This window comes from Lagopus muta, chromosome 5 (assembly GCF_023343835.1).
Source record: "Lagopus muta isolate bLagMut1 chromosome 5, bLagMut1 primary, whole genome shotgun sequence".
Classification (NCBI taxonomy): domain Eukaryota; kingdom Metazoa; phylum Chordata; class Aves; order Galliformes; family Phasianidae; genus Lagopus; species Lagopus muta.
In genome coordinates this window covers 31,393,696-31,411,153 of record NC_064437.1, presented here as the reverse complement: position 1 = coordinate 31,411,153, position 17,458 = coordinate 31,393,696, and the positions used below count along the sequence as shown (strand labels likewise).

Here is a 17,458-nt window from a genome sequence, read left to right as displayed (position 1 = left end):
TGTCCTTGGAGGAGTGAGAACAGCTCAGCTGCAGGAACTATCCCTTGGGCAACTGCAGATCACCCCACGTGCCACCTCTCCCCCCCCCCCCCCCCCCCCTTCTCTTAGGCCTGGTGAAGGCAAGATGAGGAGCATGCCAACAGCCCCTTTGCTGGGGCCACATGGACAGGACCGCAGCATTCAGCTGGGGCCCAGGGTGCTCCTGCAGGCATCCCTGTGTGCAGGTTTGATGTTTAACCTCACAATCAGTCTGATTATAAACCAGGATTAAACCGCTTCCCCCAAAGTAACACACACTGTGAAGAAGGATGGATGCAGCTGAACGGACTGAGCAGCTCGAGCTCTGCTTCTGGTGCAGGCATAATCCCAGCCTCCAGAGAAACCGCCACAATTGATTACAAAGGTCAGATTTTGCAGCTCACCCCCCTGCAGCGTGGAGGGTGGCTCCCTGTCCTCCAGGGGCTTCCAGGTGCTCGAGCTGCTTTTTCAGCCTACAAGCTGAACTCACACTGTCAGCAGTGCCTGACACCAGATAACACCTCACCCCGGCTCTCTGCATTGCAGATTGTTCCATTTTCCACTGTCACCTGCTTTCACCGCTTACTTCTCCACAGCCAGCAGAGCTGTGACAGTGCACTGACCCTTGGGTCGGACAGCTGTGATGATGTGTCTGTGTCAAGTCAGTGCACAATTCACAATTATTACGAAAAATTAAACTACTGAAAACCTGCTGACAGTAACTTTACCACTTACATTTTAACCCTTTGCCTTTATCATTATCACAGTGTTACATGAATTTACCAAACTGTTACCAACAGGTACAGCAGAACATCGCTAAATCATATTTATAAACCTGAAGTTGCCTCCTCATTGCCTTCAGTTTTGCACAGCAGAGCAGGTGACATAGCAAAGCACCATAGAACACCTCCACTCGCCCTGGCACAATGGGGCAGTGCAGCAGTGCCTCCTCCAGAGATGAAACAGCAGTAGGCCCCCACTGTGACACGTAACACAGCAGAAAGCACAGCCTCAAGAAACTCAAAAAGGTGGGGCTTAAGGAAAAAGGAGTTAAGTAGACTTCACCCTTAATTAAATCACATTGGAGAGGAAAAATAAGAACAGCATTAAAATGTCTCCAGAAGCAGAATTCATACAAAAGAAAAAGCATTCAAACATTTTTACAGTAGTTACTATCTTTACTCAATGGCACCAGATTTCAAGTGGTGATGTGAAAAAAAAAAAAAGTATCAGTAACATTTTCAATTTTCCCTCAAAGTTATTCTAGAAGCAGAATTTCTACTTGCTGCTCAAAGGAAGAAGTGTGAACTGAGTATCGATGAATCTATACATCTTCTGATTTGGTTTCATTCAGGAAGTAGAAAAGATTTCCCATACTCAAGTTATCTACATATTATGCCTACATATAAAAACAACGCGTGGATATATACACGTAATGCATACACACACCTGTATGTACGCACACAGCCGGCAGCAGGCAGCCGCTGCCCTCACACCACACCAGAACCTGCTTTAAGGCTTCGCAGTGCATCCATAAGGGACAAGACACAGGCAGCTGCTCTTGGTCTGAGCTGTAATTGTTCCACTTCGTGATCTACTGTTACATTTCTAGTTGTGCATGACAAAAATTTCAATAACTTAGCATTTGCTGTATAAAAACAATTCCAGAAACAGAACTCCCTCGTTCAAGGAGTGTCCCCACTCCCAGCCCCTTCCATTGCTTTTGCTAACTGATTACAGAATATAAATCACATCAGAAACAGCAAGCGCACTCCTTAGCCTTAATCTATAATGACATGCATCAGGTCATCGTGAAGCGTGGCCTTCTTTGATTTCCTCATCTTCTCAATTGCCCTGAGGAGATCCTGCTGCTGCACAGGCCGAATTTCATCTTCATCACGGCTTCAGGATAGAGAAAGAAAATAAAACCAAGAGAGTCATTTGGGTGATGCATGGCACCAATTCAAACAAAGAGAAGTAATCTCTGAGAACAGCAGCTCTGACTCTGACCCAGCACTACCCTTAGAATGTGCTTCTGTCTGTGCATGCTGTCTACCTGCAAGCATGGAGATAAACAGAGGAACATAACAGAGTACAGTTCCGTGAGCACAAGAGCATTGTGACACCAGCATTTCAAACTGGTGGCACACACAGTGCAGAAGTGTTACTCTTGCTGGTTTTTGCCAGCTCAAGCTCAACGCCTTGGAACAAACTTCTATTTTGATGGCCAAAAAGAATAAGATAACTTATTTAGTTTTTTTGGTCGTATGGTGGCAGATTTGTCAAGAAGGAGAGGACCTCCTGTTTTCTGTCAATCAGGGAGAGGTTTGACAAAATTGCTATAATTTGCCACTTATATCAGAAAACAAAACCTAATAACTGCCCGATATGTAGCACCAAGAGCCTTCCCACTTGCTGCTTCGCTACTGTAACAGAATAAAGGCACGTACTTCTCTTCTTCGCAGGCAGAATTAACATATTCCCTGACGCAGAGGAGCGCAGCATCCCGGCACATTTCTTTCAGATCGCTTCCTGAGAATCCATCAGTCTCTTTGGCAACCTGGAGGAGATCTACATGTCTGTCCACCTGTCCAGAAACAAGAGAAAAGACCATGGAGATCCTGAAAACTTCACTTTGTTCTACAAGTACAATAAATGGTTACCTCCAAGTATTTTTACCTGCCCTAAAGCGGGGGTTTTTCCATCTTGCCTTTTTGAGAACTAAAAAGAAAATTATTTGATAAAGTCTGAACTTTCCCAGGTAACCAATTTCATTAAATGAAAGTGATGTTTCATCTGATAAATCTCTTAAGCATGAACAAGCAACCACATGTGAATCATCACACTGCTACCACCTGTTACTGACAAGGTTCCTGAGCAGTTTTGGAAGCCTGATGGCTGGAAAACAGGATCATAGAAATAACAACTTGGTTTCCCCAACACCCTCACAAGTTCCTTGCAACTCAAAATGAACGCCACCCAATGGATCCCCCTTCTTAGCCACAGCCTTTTATAGTTTGTTTTTAACATTATTCAAGAGACAACATTTTATTTGCGTAAGCACTTGCTTTGACCAGTAATACAGCAAGGCAGGAAAAAGTTTACCTTTTGCTGTTGCCAGCTCTCAATGCAGAGTAAGAACTTCCAAAGCTGTTGGTCGAGTTAATGAACAACTAATCCTATTTTACACAACCATGAAAGAGGGAACTTAGAGGCAAAAGAACATCTCTAATCCCATGCACTGGATCAGACTGGACTCATTCTGGTCAAGACCTCATATTTATTCACCCAGTTTACAGCTCCTTCCAGCAGATTTTCCACTCAAGACACATTTTCCTTTCAAGAAGCTGGAGTGATGGAGTGATGGAGTGGACAAAGGCAATTGATGCCATCTGCCTGGACTTCTGCAAGGCCTTTGACACGGTCCCCCACCACATCCTTACCTCTAAATTGGAGAAGTACGGTTTTGAAGGGTGGACTACTCTGTGGACAAGGAATTGGTTGGAAGGTTGCAGCCAGAGGGCTGTGTTCAATGGTTCTATGCCCAGGTGAAGGCTGATAATAAGCAGTGATCCTCAGGGGTCTGTCTTGGGACCAGTATTCTTTAACATCTTTACCAGTGACATAGATTATGGGATTGAGTGAACCCTCAGCAAGTTTGCTGATAACATCGAGCTGAAGGGTGCTGTTGATACAGCAGGAGTGAATGCCATCCAGAGGGACTCCGATCAACTTGAAAGGTGGACCCTTGATAAACTAATGAGGTTCAACAAAGCAAAGTGCAACGTTTTGCACTTGGTTTTAAGGGAATCCCAGATATGTACAGAGACTGGGAAAAGAACTACAGGTACATAGTGATAGGATGAGGGGATTTTAAAGAAAAAGAGATTCACATTAGATGTCAGGGGGAAGTTCTTTACTATGAGAGTGGTGAGGTGATGGAACAGCTGCCCAGAGAGGCTGTGGGTGCCCTGTACCTGGAGGTGTTTAAGGCCGGGTTGGATGGGGCCCTAGGCAGCCTGATCCAGTACTTGATCTGGTGTCTATGGCAGGGAGGTTGGAATTGGATGACCTCTGAGGTCCCTCCTAACCCAAGCCATTCTATGATTCTAAGGTGTTAAGGCCAAAGCAGTCTAACCAAAAGACTGAGATTAAGGAGTGATTTCCAAGAGGGAGATAATTTCACAGAACTGGCTGGATGGTAGTAAAAGCAAAGCCTAGCTGTCTCTCAGTGCTCTGCTTTAAGCATGGCCCTACACACAAATATAGAAGCCCACAGGGCTCAGCTGGAGGAGCCACTCAGTTTGGCCATCAACAACTGGATGCAGCAGTGTAGCTGGCTAAGAAGAACCTGGAAACGGGGATGCTGTGCTGCAGGTACTGACAAGGATATCCCTTCAAGTCAGGAAGATGAAACAGTACTTTGAGACAGGAAGGGAAAATAGCTAGCATGCTTACAGCTGCCATGTGAAGGGCTGTCCAAAACTTGTTCCCTGGATGGAAAGAAGCTAGGCTTGAGAGATCCTCCTCCTCCTCCAATGGAATAACCAGTGCAGGCTGATTTCTACCCCTGCCCCAGCAAGCATCATTTGCATAGCTGGGATTCCCTACCAAGTGCTTGATACACCTTACGCTCTTTCAAGGCCACATTCAGAAGCTATTTGAGGTTCCCCTTCAATGCCATAAGAGCAAGATGCTTGAACTCACAGGCCGAGCATCCCAGGCAAAGGATCTGCACGAGTCTGATTGCATGCAAAGGCTGCCTGCAGTTACTGGGGAAGCCTGCTTGAAGGTCTGTTACTCGGCACATCTTCCTAACAACTCCTGAAAGGAGTAATGATTTGGAACCACAGTTTGCAAGAGGTTTAATTTGTTTGATGTTTGCTGCAAATAGGTCAGATTTTCCTCCACAATTCCCTTGGCTTTTAGCATCAGTTCAGTTTTTGCATTTATTGTCAACTGCCTTCCAGTCCAACACAAATGATCCCAAATGACCACCTGAAAAACAGCCCCTTCAATATCTGCCATTCATGATGACGAGCTGCAACTTTGAAGCCTCTTAAAAATATCATTTGTTATTAAAACCAACTGATTTTCTTTTAAAATATGCATGAACAGACCCCTTGCAACATTAACTTGATGAGAATTAATGCTGCAGCCTAAATTCTGTAAGATTCCTAGATGCACTCACTGCTACTTTTCTTTTCATGTGCAACCCAGACGTGACAAGAATAATATATTCAATATATACAATATAATTTCTAAAAACACCCATAGTAGTTTTCCCAAAAGGAAGTATGAACTACGAATCAAAGTGGAAAAGCAGCATTGTCAGAAAAAGTCATTCCTCCATTCTGAATGTGAGCCAACAAACACTGAGTTGAAGAAAATCAGAATGTCTTCTTCCTGAGTGAATGGTGCTTCACAATGTTTCTTTCACTGATCAAAGCTATTTCCAATCATGGTTCACCTTTAGCTGCATTGTTAGTGAGATGAACACATCTTGTTTTAAGAAAAGAAAATGGGGACAGAAAAGTTATTTTCTTCACTGGCTCACACTTAAACCAAGAGGGAAGTCTACTGCTTCAAACTGACGCCACACTTAAGAGAACAAAAGATTCCTAAGTTATAGGCAGGAACACTCAGGTAGATCTCTACCTTATCTCAAGAAAATCAATTACAAAGTATTTGCAACAACTCCAGAGCATGTGCTCATGACAACAGTTTTATAGTAAATTAACCATGAAGAGGAGTCTACTTACATTTTCATTTTTCAGAATTAGTTTCAAGATTGCTTCTCTTTGCTTCAGAGCCTTAAACAAAAGAGATTAAAGTTATTGGAAAACAAAAATAAACATAAACAACACCCACATCAATCTTGCACTAAGTGGGCTTTTGGGTCTATTTCAGTGACAAAATCTGATCCCTCAAATGGGAGACACGAAAAACACAGGAAGGAAACCTATCTGACAGCAATTAGGGAAACCACTCAGCAAAATCTAGAGCACTCTGACTCCAGGAGCACACGCAGTTGAACACTTGAGCATACACATTTACACTAACTGTAGGGAAAGAGAAATGCACTACTGTGTTTAGTCTTACTTTGTCCTAAGTACAATCACCTGTCCCCAGGGATTTCCTATCACCTTTAACAGAAGGCCAGTTCCAATAAGGTAGGTCTGGGAATAGGACTGTTTCAGTCTCTCAGTTTCTGCACAAAATGATAATTAAGCATATTACCATACTTAGAAAGGAATGCTGACAACCACAACTGAGCCTTTTACAACAACAAGGCATTTTCGTACTGATATCATAAAGTGCTCAAGGCTACTGAAATACCTTGGAAGGGATGGCAATAGCAAAACATATAGAGAGGGTAACATTGTGACTGCTGGCCTAGCTGACACAGACCTTAACTTACTGCCCACTTGGAGTAAATTGTGGAGAATAAAAGCTAAAAGTTTCCCCACATTGCTTGCTGTGCTCAAATATGGAAAGGCTTAATCAGAATGTAGGTTTTGATACCCTCTTCTCTCCTTCAAGTCTACGTATCACATATCCAGAAACTGATGTACCCCAGGTCTGGTTGTCACTCTGTCCCATAAAGCAGTGCACGCAGATTATTTCGTGCCTTTTGTGGTTGTTTACAAGTTAGAACTAAGACCTCCCCAAAAGGCAGCCTGTGAAGTAAGCTGCCTCTCACCTCAGCACCATTGCCTTTGAAGTTCTTTGTTTAATAAGTTGTTTTCTAAGATGCTGCTCCTGGTGCAGACCTTCTGGCTCATGTCCTACCTGCAGCTGCCTGATAATCCCTCACCGAATTCAGTAACTGTGTTACCTTGCACTGTAGAGAAGACAGCTTATCAGAAAGAAGGCAAAACCTCAACAGCAAAGCTGCACTGGAAAACAGCATGGTATACTAGCATGAAGAGTGCCCAGTGCCAACTGCTGTGAGCAGAGATGGGATGTGCTCAGGTCTTATGCCAAGGACTTCCTTAAGCTTCATAAAAATGCAGAAAATTAGTTTATTTTGTATTTATTTATCCCACAGCAAGGAAAGAGTGACTGAGTACAGCATCTAGATGAAAAAATGGGCTGGAAGCTCTCAAGGACAGACAGATGGAGTTCTTTCAGGTAAAAGAACCAAGGAACTAGGTTTTTCTGGCAAACTCCACCCTAAAAGCAGAGTTCTATAAGCTTCTAAAAACACTAAAAGCGGACCAGAACAGTACTCCATCTCTATCTCCTTGAAAAAAATCAGCCAGATACGTGTCTTTTGGGGCTGATAGAGCACTTGCCTGTTGCTAGCCCCCAGGCATTGATCCAGCAAAGCTGGCAGGACTTACGGGTTGATTGATATGAAAGCGGGTCGGCATCCTTCTCATGATTGCAGAGTCAAGGTCCTGAGGACGGTTGGTGGCTCCCATCACGATGACCTGCATACACAAAACAACAGCGTAGCCTCATACCCAATTTTAAAAACATTTCCATACCGCAATTTCAGAACAAAAAATGTGACTCTTCCACTCTTTATCAAGAACATCAACATTTAAATAAACTACATGAGGCTTCTTGGTACTGATTTTTATGTCAGTCTGACACCCCTTGATCCCGAATTGAAAGTTCAAACACCGAGCAGTAACTCAGAGCTTTCGACTATAGGCAAAGGTCTGGAAGGGACTTGAAAGAAGATACGTTGATCAGGTATGAAAAATCTTTTCATTCTTGTGCAGTGTTTAAAAAAAAAAAAAAAAAAGAGACAATTAGTTCTCTAGGAAAGACTAAATGGGCAGTTTTTACAAAGCGCTAATGTTGTTTCCTTTTTACATTTAGAAAGCATTAAAAATCAAGCAGAACCCATATGCCTTCAGTATACCTGTGGTATACATATAGCACACTGAAGGAGCAGTGCAGTAGATGTGTATAAGCCAAGTTCCACAAAAGGAGAGCATTACCTCATTTGACTGGATTTCAGCTGTTAGCTTAAGGACAAATTTACTTCCCATTGACATCAATCTTGTATTCTCATTTGTTATTTTAAGTTATGTACATCGTAAACACCCAGTCACAACAGTGAAAAATGTCAAGAAAGTAAATTTCCCATCAATAGAGCTTCCTGACACCCTCCTGCTCCTTTGTCTGGGGTCACTGTTCCGCAACGAGCCCTGGCACCTCCTGCTTGCATCCTCTGCATCGGAACCACCCTGCCACCTAGAGGCTTAAGTATGCGGTGGCAAACTGCTTCACAGAAAAAGCCCAAGGCTCACTTTTAGGTGGGGCTCAGGCAGTCTCAATCACAGGTCTGTCTAGAAATGGTTGTGCATGTAAATTCCATGGTCTTGCTTGTGTGCCCAATGCTTGCTGATGCAAGAGGCATCGCTGCATCCCTGCTGTGCTTCCCGAGGGTCTGTCAGGGCCCAGCATTACACTCGAGGTGGTTTTCCCTCTGCATCAGGGCTAGGAGCTTTCCCAGAACTGGCTTTGTCAAACACAGGCCCCTCCAAGAATGAATGCAGCAGCCAGGGCTTACAGCTTTGAGCAGAGCAGCCCCATTTCCCAGGCACTGAGCCTTCAGTCCCTGCCAGACTCATGATGACAGCAGGTTCAAGCCAAAGCTGAAGATACTTTTCAGATGCAATCAGCGAAGGAACAAGTAATGCTCACTATGGTGATTTTACAATTTCCTCCTAACTCTGGCAATTTTTTGTACAGTAATAAAAGCCAAATTTCATCCTTGTTCAAAGGAAATTTGTTTGACGAAAATCAGACAAGCAACCCAAACCTTCCAAGTAAACACTGGTATGGAAAAAAGGAGCCCCATGAGCTGGCTGTCAGAAAAGCCACACATCAGAACCACAACCCAGGAATGTCAAAGGGAGGAGCCTGAAATACTGTACCAAAAGAAAACACTCCCCAGAAACCTGAATCAATCCCAGTGTCACCAATCAATTGTTTGCACTGCATTTTTATCCCTACAGCTCTCTGCCATGCAAAGGCATAGCAAGTAAGGGACAACAATAACTTGCTCAGGCTCAGCATGCTGAGCTTGAGATGGGTAAGGCCACATATTGTCTTACTACACAGAACAACCTCACTTGCTACAGGAAGTTGCCACTAGATTGGAAAGCAGGTAACTAACATTCATGTACTACACAGAACGTGTGCGTGCAAGATCTTAGCTTACACTTAGGTGTTCGTACCACGAGTGATAAGCAAACACTCTGCTTGAAGCCTCTGCAATACCTACATTCATCATCTTTGGACCTGTTTTAAAAATCCACTGAAAAGCAGGCTTCAGTATGCACAACCCAGAGAGCAGGAAGAGCCCATTTCGTAAAGAAAAAACTGATGGAGAGCAGAGAATCAGAATTCTTTCACAGTCAAATACAAATCTAAGAGGCTGAAAATTCAGTATTTAAATAATAACAATCCTTTTCTAAAACCTTAAAATCATTGCTTCAGGTGACACCCCGGCAGCAGGCTCTCTTCTATGTGGCATCCAAGTCATGTTCTTTATAAAGCATCAGCAGGTTTTGTACTTTTTCCCCCTCCTCTGAATCAGAATGTTTTCATAAAGATTATGGGAAGGGGGGAAAGCACAGAAGAACATGGGGTGGAACCATATCTCCATTTAACAGAATTTATTTTGACCACAAAAAATTTAGGGAAGTTGATGTCTCAAAGATTAAGAATTTCAGTTTAATGCTTACTTAGAGCTAGTCTGATGCTCTTCTGGAAAGAAAATAACCTACCTGCAACTGAGGCGAATACTCGCATTTTTCATATCTTTCCTGAAATCGAAAATTCTATTTGCCTGACGAAAGTTTCGTTGGCAACCTGTTTTTCCAAACAGTTCAAAATTCCAAATTTTGGCAGCCTGAGTTTTAAAGCTGCATTATTGAAACTTACAACACTTGTGAAAGTAGCAGCTCTAAATTAAAAACAAAACACATACAAAAACAGTATTCTGAAGAAGAAAAGTAATTCCTTAATATAATTCATCTCATTCCCATAACACATGGGTGTTCACAAACAGGTAGAGAAATTCTTTTTGCAGTTAATACATGCAATCTGTTACCCCTTCCCAAATGATCCAGCACACCACAGCTGGGATGACAGAATCCCACTGCTTTTCTCTCTGCTTACCTGGCAATTGTAATCTGTGTCCAGGCCATCCCACAGACTCATGAACTGAGCTTTCATCATAGCTGTTGCTTCATGGTCAGAGCTCGAACGACTTCGCAAAAAGGAATCTGTATTAAAGGATTCAGTAAAGTAGCAGACTTACAATCCTGCCGTTGAAACTACAGTTTGATTTCTTGTGTGCTGATGGCATACTCTGTCCTATTTCTAAAATAAATGCTGTCAACAAATGAATAATATTTCTTACAATGAAGAATACAGCAGAGGAGTCCTAGCACATTTTTAAGTGTATCTTTTATGTTACATCACCCAAGTATGCAACTACCACATCAGACTGTCCCAGATCTTAGCTCCTGGTTTTCACTTTCCCCAATTCATGGAAATTTAAATTTCCCCTTAATTTCTTATGTAGAGCGTATAACCAAGATGTTATAATCACAATATAATTGTGTATAATCAATAGATATCAAGATGTTATAATTGCAATATAGTCAAGAGAGTAAGGCAAAGCAAACAAGGATCACAAAAAGAGAATAAGTGGAAGAGCTTACCCTTGGGTTGAGCTCACCAGAAGATACCAAAAGAGAGGATCTCCAGAAGAGATCCTCCCCCTCTGGTAGCCAGCTCTTAAATAGGTCCAGGAGGGGTGGAGCCTGGCTCCACCCCTTCCGGCAGCACAGCTGAATTGCCTTCACCTGTGCTCCTCTGGCTGACTCAAGGCTTACCTCAGGTGATCAATCAGAGGTTCAGGCCGTGACTCAACAGTTCCCATACAGTAGAGATGGAATCATTAGGAAACCCCAAAGCACCAGAGAACAGCAAGTTTCAGAACTGGCATGAATCAGGCTATGCACTTTGCTATGCAGAGCTCTGATTTTTTCAGAAGCCACCTAAACAACATCCACCAGGTAGGAAAAGGCACATTTTTCACACTTCCAGGAAGGAAATAAACACATCCGAAGAAAGCAGACCCTTCATAAACATGAACTGGACAAAGCTTTGTCATGCTCTTTCTACAAACTGCACAATTCACTCTGTGAAGTGCCAGTGCTAGGAGAAAGAGCGGTTTCAAAGATGCTCACAGTAACTTAAGCATGATAGTGGCAAGCCCAGCTGCGTGGAACAACTGCACTTTTTCTGCTTTCCTATCTGGCGTTCCCCTCCTATTTCACTAGCCTTATTAAATTACTATTCCCAAGCTTTTCTAATCCCATGTTTTATTGCCCATAAGGCTTCCCTAATTAGCCCAGCAAAAAATAAGCAGCAACTTGTTCTAATTTCCTGCACTAACACAAACAGAAACGCGATTTTTCCTGCATTGCCAGGATTACTTTCCAATACCATATGTGTTGCTAAATCTTGCCTCATTACCATTCTTCCTAAGGAAAGGCTGGCAGTAGATCAATATAACCTTCAACTTGAACCCACAGTTCAACGGCACGCTGCTACTTACAAAGAGCACAGATTTTTACCTATTTCGTCGATAAAAATGATGGACGGTTGGAGCTTGATAGCAAGGGAGAAGACAGCAGCAGCAAGTTTCTGAGACTCTCCATACCACTTGTCAGTCAGCGTTGAAGGCTGGAGGTTAATAAATCGACAACCTGCTTCCTTTGCCGTAGCTTTGGCGATCAAGGTTTTGCCACAACCAGGAGGGCCATAGAGAAGTACTCCTGAAAAAGCCATGGTGCTAATGTTCCCTGCTTGCAATGCAGAAAACACTCTTGGCACAACAGACATGAAAGTGCCTGAAATATTTCATTCAAGTTTTAAGAGAGGAAGCCAAGTTGCACAGTGTTCCATCAAATCAAACACATTTAAGATATCCTCATTGTAAGATTAAAACCAAGAACACACACAAAAATATATTGTGAAATTGAAAGAAGACATTAGTCTGAAAGATGAGTGCTTTATTACTGTGACTGCAAATGTTACATAGACTAGCAAATACATAGACTGCAAATGTTACAAGACTAAAAATCTGCTTCTTACAAGCATTATGGTAGGCCTCATTAGTAGCTTCAAGTTCACTAAGAAAGCTTAGTACAGAGGGGTTAAAAACAAAAAGGAGCCCACAAACATTTTAAACATATCATGCACAAATGAAGTGTGATGCTTCTCATTATTTTTAAACTTGCTGTGTTGAAAGAAATCACAGCAATGTTTTCCTAACACGGTTGTAAAGAAAATAAGAAAAAAAAAATAAAAATCAGTAAAAACAGAGAAATAGTTTGTTTTTTTCTGTTTATACAGTCGATGATCAGAAAAACAACTACTCTGAAAAGATGACTTCCTATTAACACTTGCTGCAAGCCACTAAGAAAACAGGGAGCTTGCCCTATACAGAAAGTATGCTTAAGAAAGATAAATAATTCTCCTCCCACTTATTAGATCATTAGAACAATTTTCCAGACAGTTTCAATTTGTGATTTAAGAGAGCATAGCCTTGAAAAAACTGAACCAGTTACAAAACTTTCATTTTCTTTCTCTTGGTACATAAAATTGAGAAAAGACAGCCACAGATACAGGCAGCAATTGGTTTCCAGAGAATTTTGGGAGGAGTATTAACAATAAAATTTGGCATTTTGTTCAACACTACATGTTCAAATTCTGTGTGTTTTCAAGAAGCATACAGCAAATACAACCAGCTGCATTCTGGCACAGATAGTTCTGATCTACTCAATTGCCTCAATATTGTCCAGCTCAACTCCAGAGAGAATCGAGGGATCTCCAAAATAAAAATGATGTCTTTAATGACTGCAATTTCTAGGATTAGAACAGAGAGCTGTGAACAAGATTAGCTTAACACAGTATTCACATTTGTGACTCGTGTTTTCATGATACTATAAAAAAAAACTAATAAAGCCTACAAAGTTGTACAGCAAAGGACAAAATGAGGTCTAAAAAAGACAAAGCTTCCATAATTTAGATGGTTAAAAATGCAAACTGTATAGATTAATGCATTAAGATGCATCATCAATAACTAAGAAGCAATTATCACTTCATAATTAATAAGAGCCATTCACTAGAATTTACTTTCATGGCAATAGAAGAGGGAAAACCAGAGGGTTTTCCCTGGCATCAGTCCAGCTATACTTTGGATAATTATCAGCCCACTTTCTCCTTCCTTTCTAAGTGATCCTAATGTGGGTTTTTTTTGTAGCTTTTGTTTTTTAATATCAATACAGAAATTCATAACATATCCTTCCTACCTTTTGGTGGCTGTAAGAGCCTGGAGTTCTCAAACAAGTATTTCTTCTTGATGGGCAAGATGACAGTGTCTTTCAAATCTGTAATGACATCATCTAAGCCTGCAATATCATTCCAAGTTACCTGGTGTGGAAAAAGCAGTATTAGAAGTGATTTTAGTTCCCACCAACAAAACATACCCAAAAATTTAAGTAGTGTTGGGCCTTCCAGAAAACAAAAACAAAAAACCAACAAGAGATTAGAAGTTCTATTCCTAATGACGTTACTACAGTTTCAAATCACAGAATCGCCTTCCGTGTATTTCCATAGACATATACATATGCAAAATAACGCCATCCAAAGAAAAAAAATTAACATCTTCCATGTCTGAAGTGCTTTACTAGGAATAAAATGGAAAAGTATTTCTTACATGCATGCTTAGTGGGTCGACGAGATGTGCAGCAATACTCATTTCATATTCAGAAAGCTTGACATTTTTCACTCCAATTTGCTTCATTAGCTTTTCAGCCTAAGGCACAGAACACCAAGAAAATTAGAGAGGGAAGTAGATAACTTAATTCAAAAATTAATTTTTAAAGGACTGCTACTTGGAGTCTGAAAGTTAGAAATACAAGCTTCTCAGTAAATCACATCTGAAAAGTGCCCAAATCCTTTAGAAGAAGAATTCTGCTGTTTCCAAATTACTTGCTGTAACTTCAGTGAAACAATACTACTGCATCTGTGAGGAATCAATGTATTTTCAAGGAAAAGGGGAAAAAAAAAAAAAAAAACAACGATGCACCAAAGCCAGATATTTTTTCTAAGCATTCACTGTTTTCTTTTTCCCACTTTAAAAAGAAGTCATTTGTTGTGGCAACATACTTTCGCAATTCGTTTTCTCTTTATGCTCAAACTTGAGGTTAGATCTGACATGCTTTTGGGATATTGCAAAACTCTTACATAACAGCTGGCACCAGCACAGATTGTGAAAGCTGATTTTTAAAGGGAACCAATTTTTTTTACTGAAGATTTCATTTAAAAAAGGAAAAAAAAAAACCATCAGAATTAGGTTGCTTAAAACCTAATTTGAATTTGAATAGTTTGAATACGTGGAGACAGGCCTAACAAATAAATAAATAGATAGATAGATAAATAAATATTGCAATATTTGCTTCAGTACTTTCCAAAGGAAATGTTAAACATCTGGTACACAAAGGCACCTACACCTTTTCTAAAAGCATTAACACCCACGCGCACCTCATTCCAGTCCATCCTAAGGAACAAGGCTTCCCCTTTTTCCTCCCCTTTCCAGGGCATTTTGACTGCAACCAGGGGAAGAGACAAGCTACAGTTGTGCTTGAAAAAGCACTTGGACAGCAGCATTCCTCTTTGCTATGAGCTACTCCAGCCCTGCCTCTGCCATCAAGTTGCCAAAAAACAGTAGAGAATTAAGTTATTTCTGGTCAAGGATTTTAACAAGCAACCGAAAGCATTATTTAATGTGCTGCTGCTTAGCAAAGCTGCCAGAAACAGAAGAGACACTGGGACCACACACTAGCAAATAGTTAGAGACCACCACACCATCACACCACACAGTTCTTTCACCACTATGAGCTAGATTTTAACCTGTTACAACAGCTCAGACCCTGTACTAAAATACACTTCCTGTTTTTCTATTATTCCACTCCCACAAGCTCTCTTTAATTACTTCATTGGCTATTCCTAGCCCAGTTTTCAGATTTCTCTGCCTGAACAGTAATGAATGAAACAGTGTTCTGCAAAAATACTTGTGAATAAAACCCTACCTGTTTCTGAGCTTCTACTTTTTGCTTTCTGGTGGGGTCGATGGCATCAACCATCCACTTAATGGTGAAGTATGTTACAGCACCAAATATCGTCAAACGGAATATCAATCCGACCACTTCATTCCGGCTCAGGGGGCGTGAAAACGTTTCAGCGTGGACCATCCTGCCTCTCAATGCTAAATGCAAAGGAAAGAGAGAGGAAAAGAAGTTAAAGCTAAGAAAACACCTACTTTACATTTAAACATCTTTTTGTTTCCATGCAGATATCGAGCCCAAAGTTCATGGAGTTACCAGGAAGTAACTTGACAGCAGCACAAAAAAGGTAACGGAGAAGCAGAGACACGCGGGGCTGTAGGCAGTGACAGCATGGTTTCACTTCCACTTTCGGTAAGAAGAGAACAAAGGGCAACAATGAGCTGGGGCCTAGCTGGACTGATGGGAAGCAAAATGGTCCCAGCTTCAGTCTTAAGACATCTGTCTTCCTTTTGGCCGTGTAATACCTCCAAAGACTGACTACCTCGGTGCAAGATGCACATTCCCTTTAAGACTGAGACGTTACGTCTTGTCGAGCTAAGAATGCTATGTCACGGAGATGTAGTGGTTACCTCACTTACACGGACAGCTGTGTTTCCTAAGAGGAAGCCGCAGGGAAAGTCGCTCAAATGCCACGCTCCAGAGAGATCCGCAGCTTGCATTAATATCCCTTGGCAAGGGAACAGGCTGGACTGGCACACAGCTCCCAGGGGAAGGGCCGGCTACTGCCGGAGTTGAAGCCAGAAAGTGCAGCACCTTCAAGCGAGGGCAACAGAGAGGGAAAATTCTCCTTCAAACACAGAAAAAAAAAAAAAAAACAAAAAACCCCAAACCCTAAAAATCGGGCCCCCTCCGTCCTCCATCTACTTTCCACCCAGCCGTGGGTTTCCTGCCCCGAAGCTCGCTGCAAGGGCAGCACCACCTCCAGCCGCCCCGGCTGACCTCCGGGCACGGCTCACTCCGCACACCCCGTCCATCCGCGCCGGGCTGACGGCCCGCTCTCACACAGGGACGCACGCGGCACCGCGCCCGGATTCCCCGCAGCCCGGCTCCTCCCGCCCCGAGGACGCCCCCAGGCAGCGCGCTGGGCCCGGCCTTCAGGGCCGCGCCGCCCGCCCTGCCTTCCCGCAGCGCCGAGCGTACCGAGTACCGACGGTGCGGCCGCGCTCCGGCCGCTCGCTCACCCGGCCCGGGGCCGTTCCGAGCGACGCGCAGCCGCAGCACGCTGGGAGCGGCTCGGAAGGAGGCGGCGGTGCGGCCCGGCTCGGCGCGGAGAGAGCCCACTTCCCGCTCCGGCCGGCTGCCGCCGCCGCGCACCAAGGTTCCGGCCGGCCCGGCTTCTCCTCGCGGGGCGGGCCTCGTCCTGCCCGCTAGGACTGCCGGGCGTGCGGGGTGCCGCGCGCGGATGGCGATACGTAGCGGTACCGGCGGAGGAGGGCGGCTGTGCTCTGCGGGGCTGAGGTTGAGCTGCACCGCGGCCGTACGTTGGAGAAACTCGCCGTTCTTCCTGCACTTCCCGGCGCCCAGACTCTCAGCTTTTTACGGCTGTTCATCACTTCTATCGCTATTTATTAGTCTGTGCAACTCTCCGGCGTTCTGCGCTGCAGGACCTGGCAGGTAGCATGTCACCGAGGCCGTCTGTGGCCGTGGTGTGCTGAAGTGCAACCAGTGACACACACACATAAATCTCCACAAATGGATGCATTCATATTAAAGAGTAAGAAATGGCCAAAAGATATTTAACCAAGAACACATGTTTAACGAGTGGTTCAGCTTCCAGACTGTTCTCAGTCACTCTGTGGCCAGAGCAGTCCCTGTGGAACTCCTAACATTTCCACAGCAAAGAGATGTCTTTGTAAATTGGAAGGGCTGTTTGGAGGGGACCTTGAAAGGTCCCACATCAGGGTGCAGTTGGGGAGCACAGAGCACAACTGCAGCTGTGCTTTCTCTCAGGTGGTACACAGGCCCAGCGACCCAAAGGTCGCCATAGCTGGCTGATTGTGGGTGCTACAGGGATTCAACAGGACTAAAATGATCTACATTTAAGAATTAACCAGTACTTTTAATAAGAGATAACAAGAAAGCACTCCCACTTTCAACTTGCACTGTATTGAAATAATAAGTTAGAATAATACGTATTATCAGGAAAATGTCCATATAAAGGCCAAAACAATTGATCTTTCTAATGAATATGATCACTTGGATGTTTTATCAACTCGCCTTTTGTTGTCTTCAACCCTTCTGCTCTTGCAGCAATGCCTTCTACTCCT

General features: G+C 43.1%; 1 protein-coding gene across 3 annotated transcripts; it reads right to left on the bottom strand.

Moving 5' to 3' along the window:
• Positions 1-731: 731 nt before the first annotated feature.
• On the bottom strand, positions 732-16,548 carry ATAD1 (ATPase family AAA domain containing 1). 3 transcript variants are annotated; one of them, XM_048943838.1, is made up of 11 exons: positions 16,332-16,548; positions 15,761-15,944; positions 15,156-15,331; positions 13,781-13,879; positions 13,374-13,494; positions 11,634-11,834; positions 10,165-10,271; positions 7,365-7,454; positions 5,781-5,831; positions 2,469-2,605; positions 732-1,920 (listed from the first exon to the last, which is right to left on the bottom strand). In XM_048943838.1, the coding sequence occupies exons 3-11, from the start codon at positions 15,315-15,317 to the stop codon at positions 1,800-1,802; spliced, it is 1,089 nt and encodes a 362-aa protein (XP_048799795.1). In that variant the 5' UTR covers positions 15,318-15,331; positions 15,761-15,944; positions 16,332-16,548; the 3' UTR covers positions 732-1,799. The 3 variants fall into 3 exon arrangements, with proteins under 3 accessions (XP_048799795.1, XP_048799794.1, XP_048799796.1); XM_048943837.1 differs by having other exon boundaries at positions 15,770-15,944; positions 16,332-16,547; XM_048943839.1 differs by having other exon boundaries at positions 15,770-15,944; positions 16,373-16,547.
• Positions 16,549-17,458: the final 910 nt, after the last annotated feature.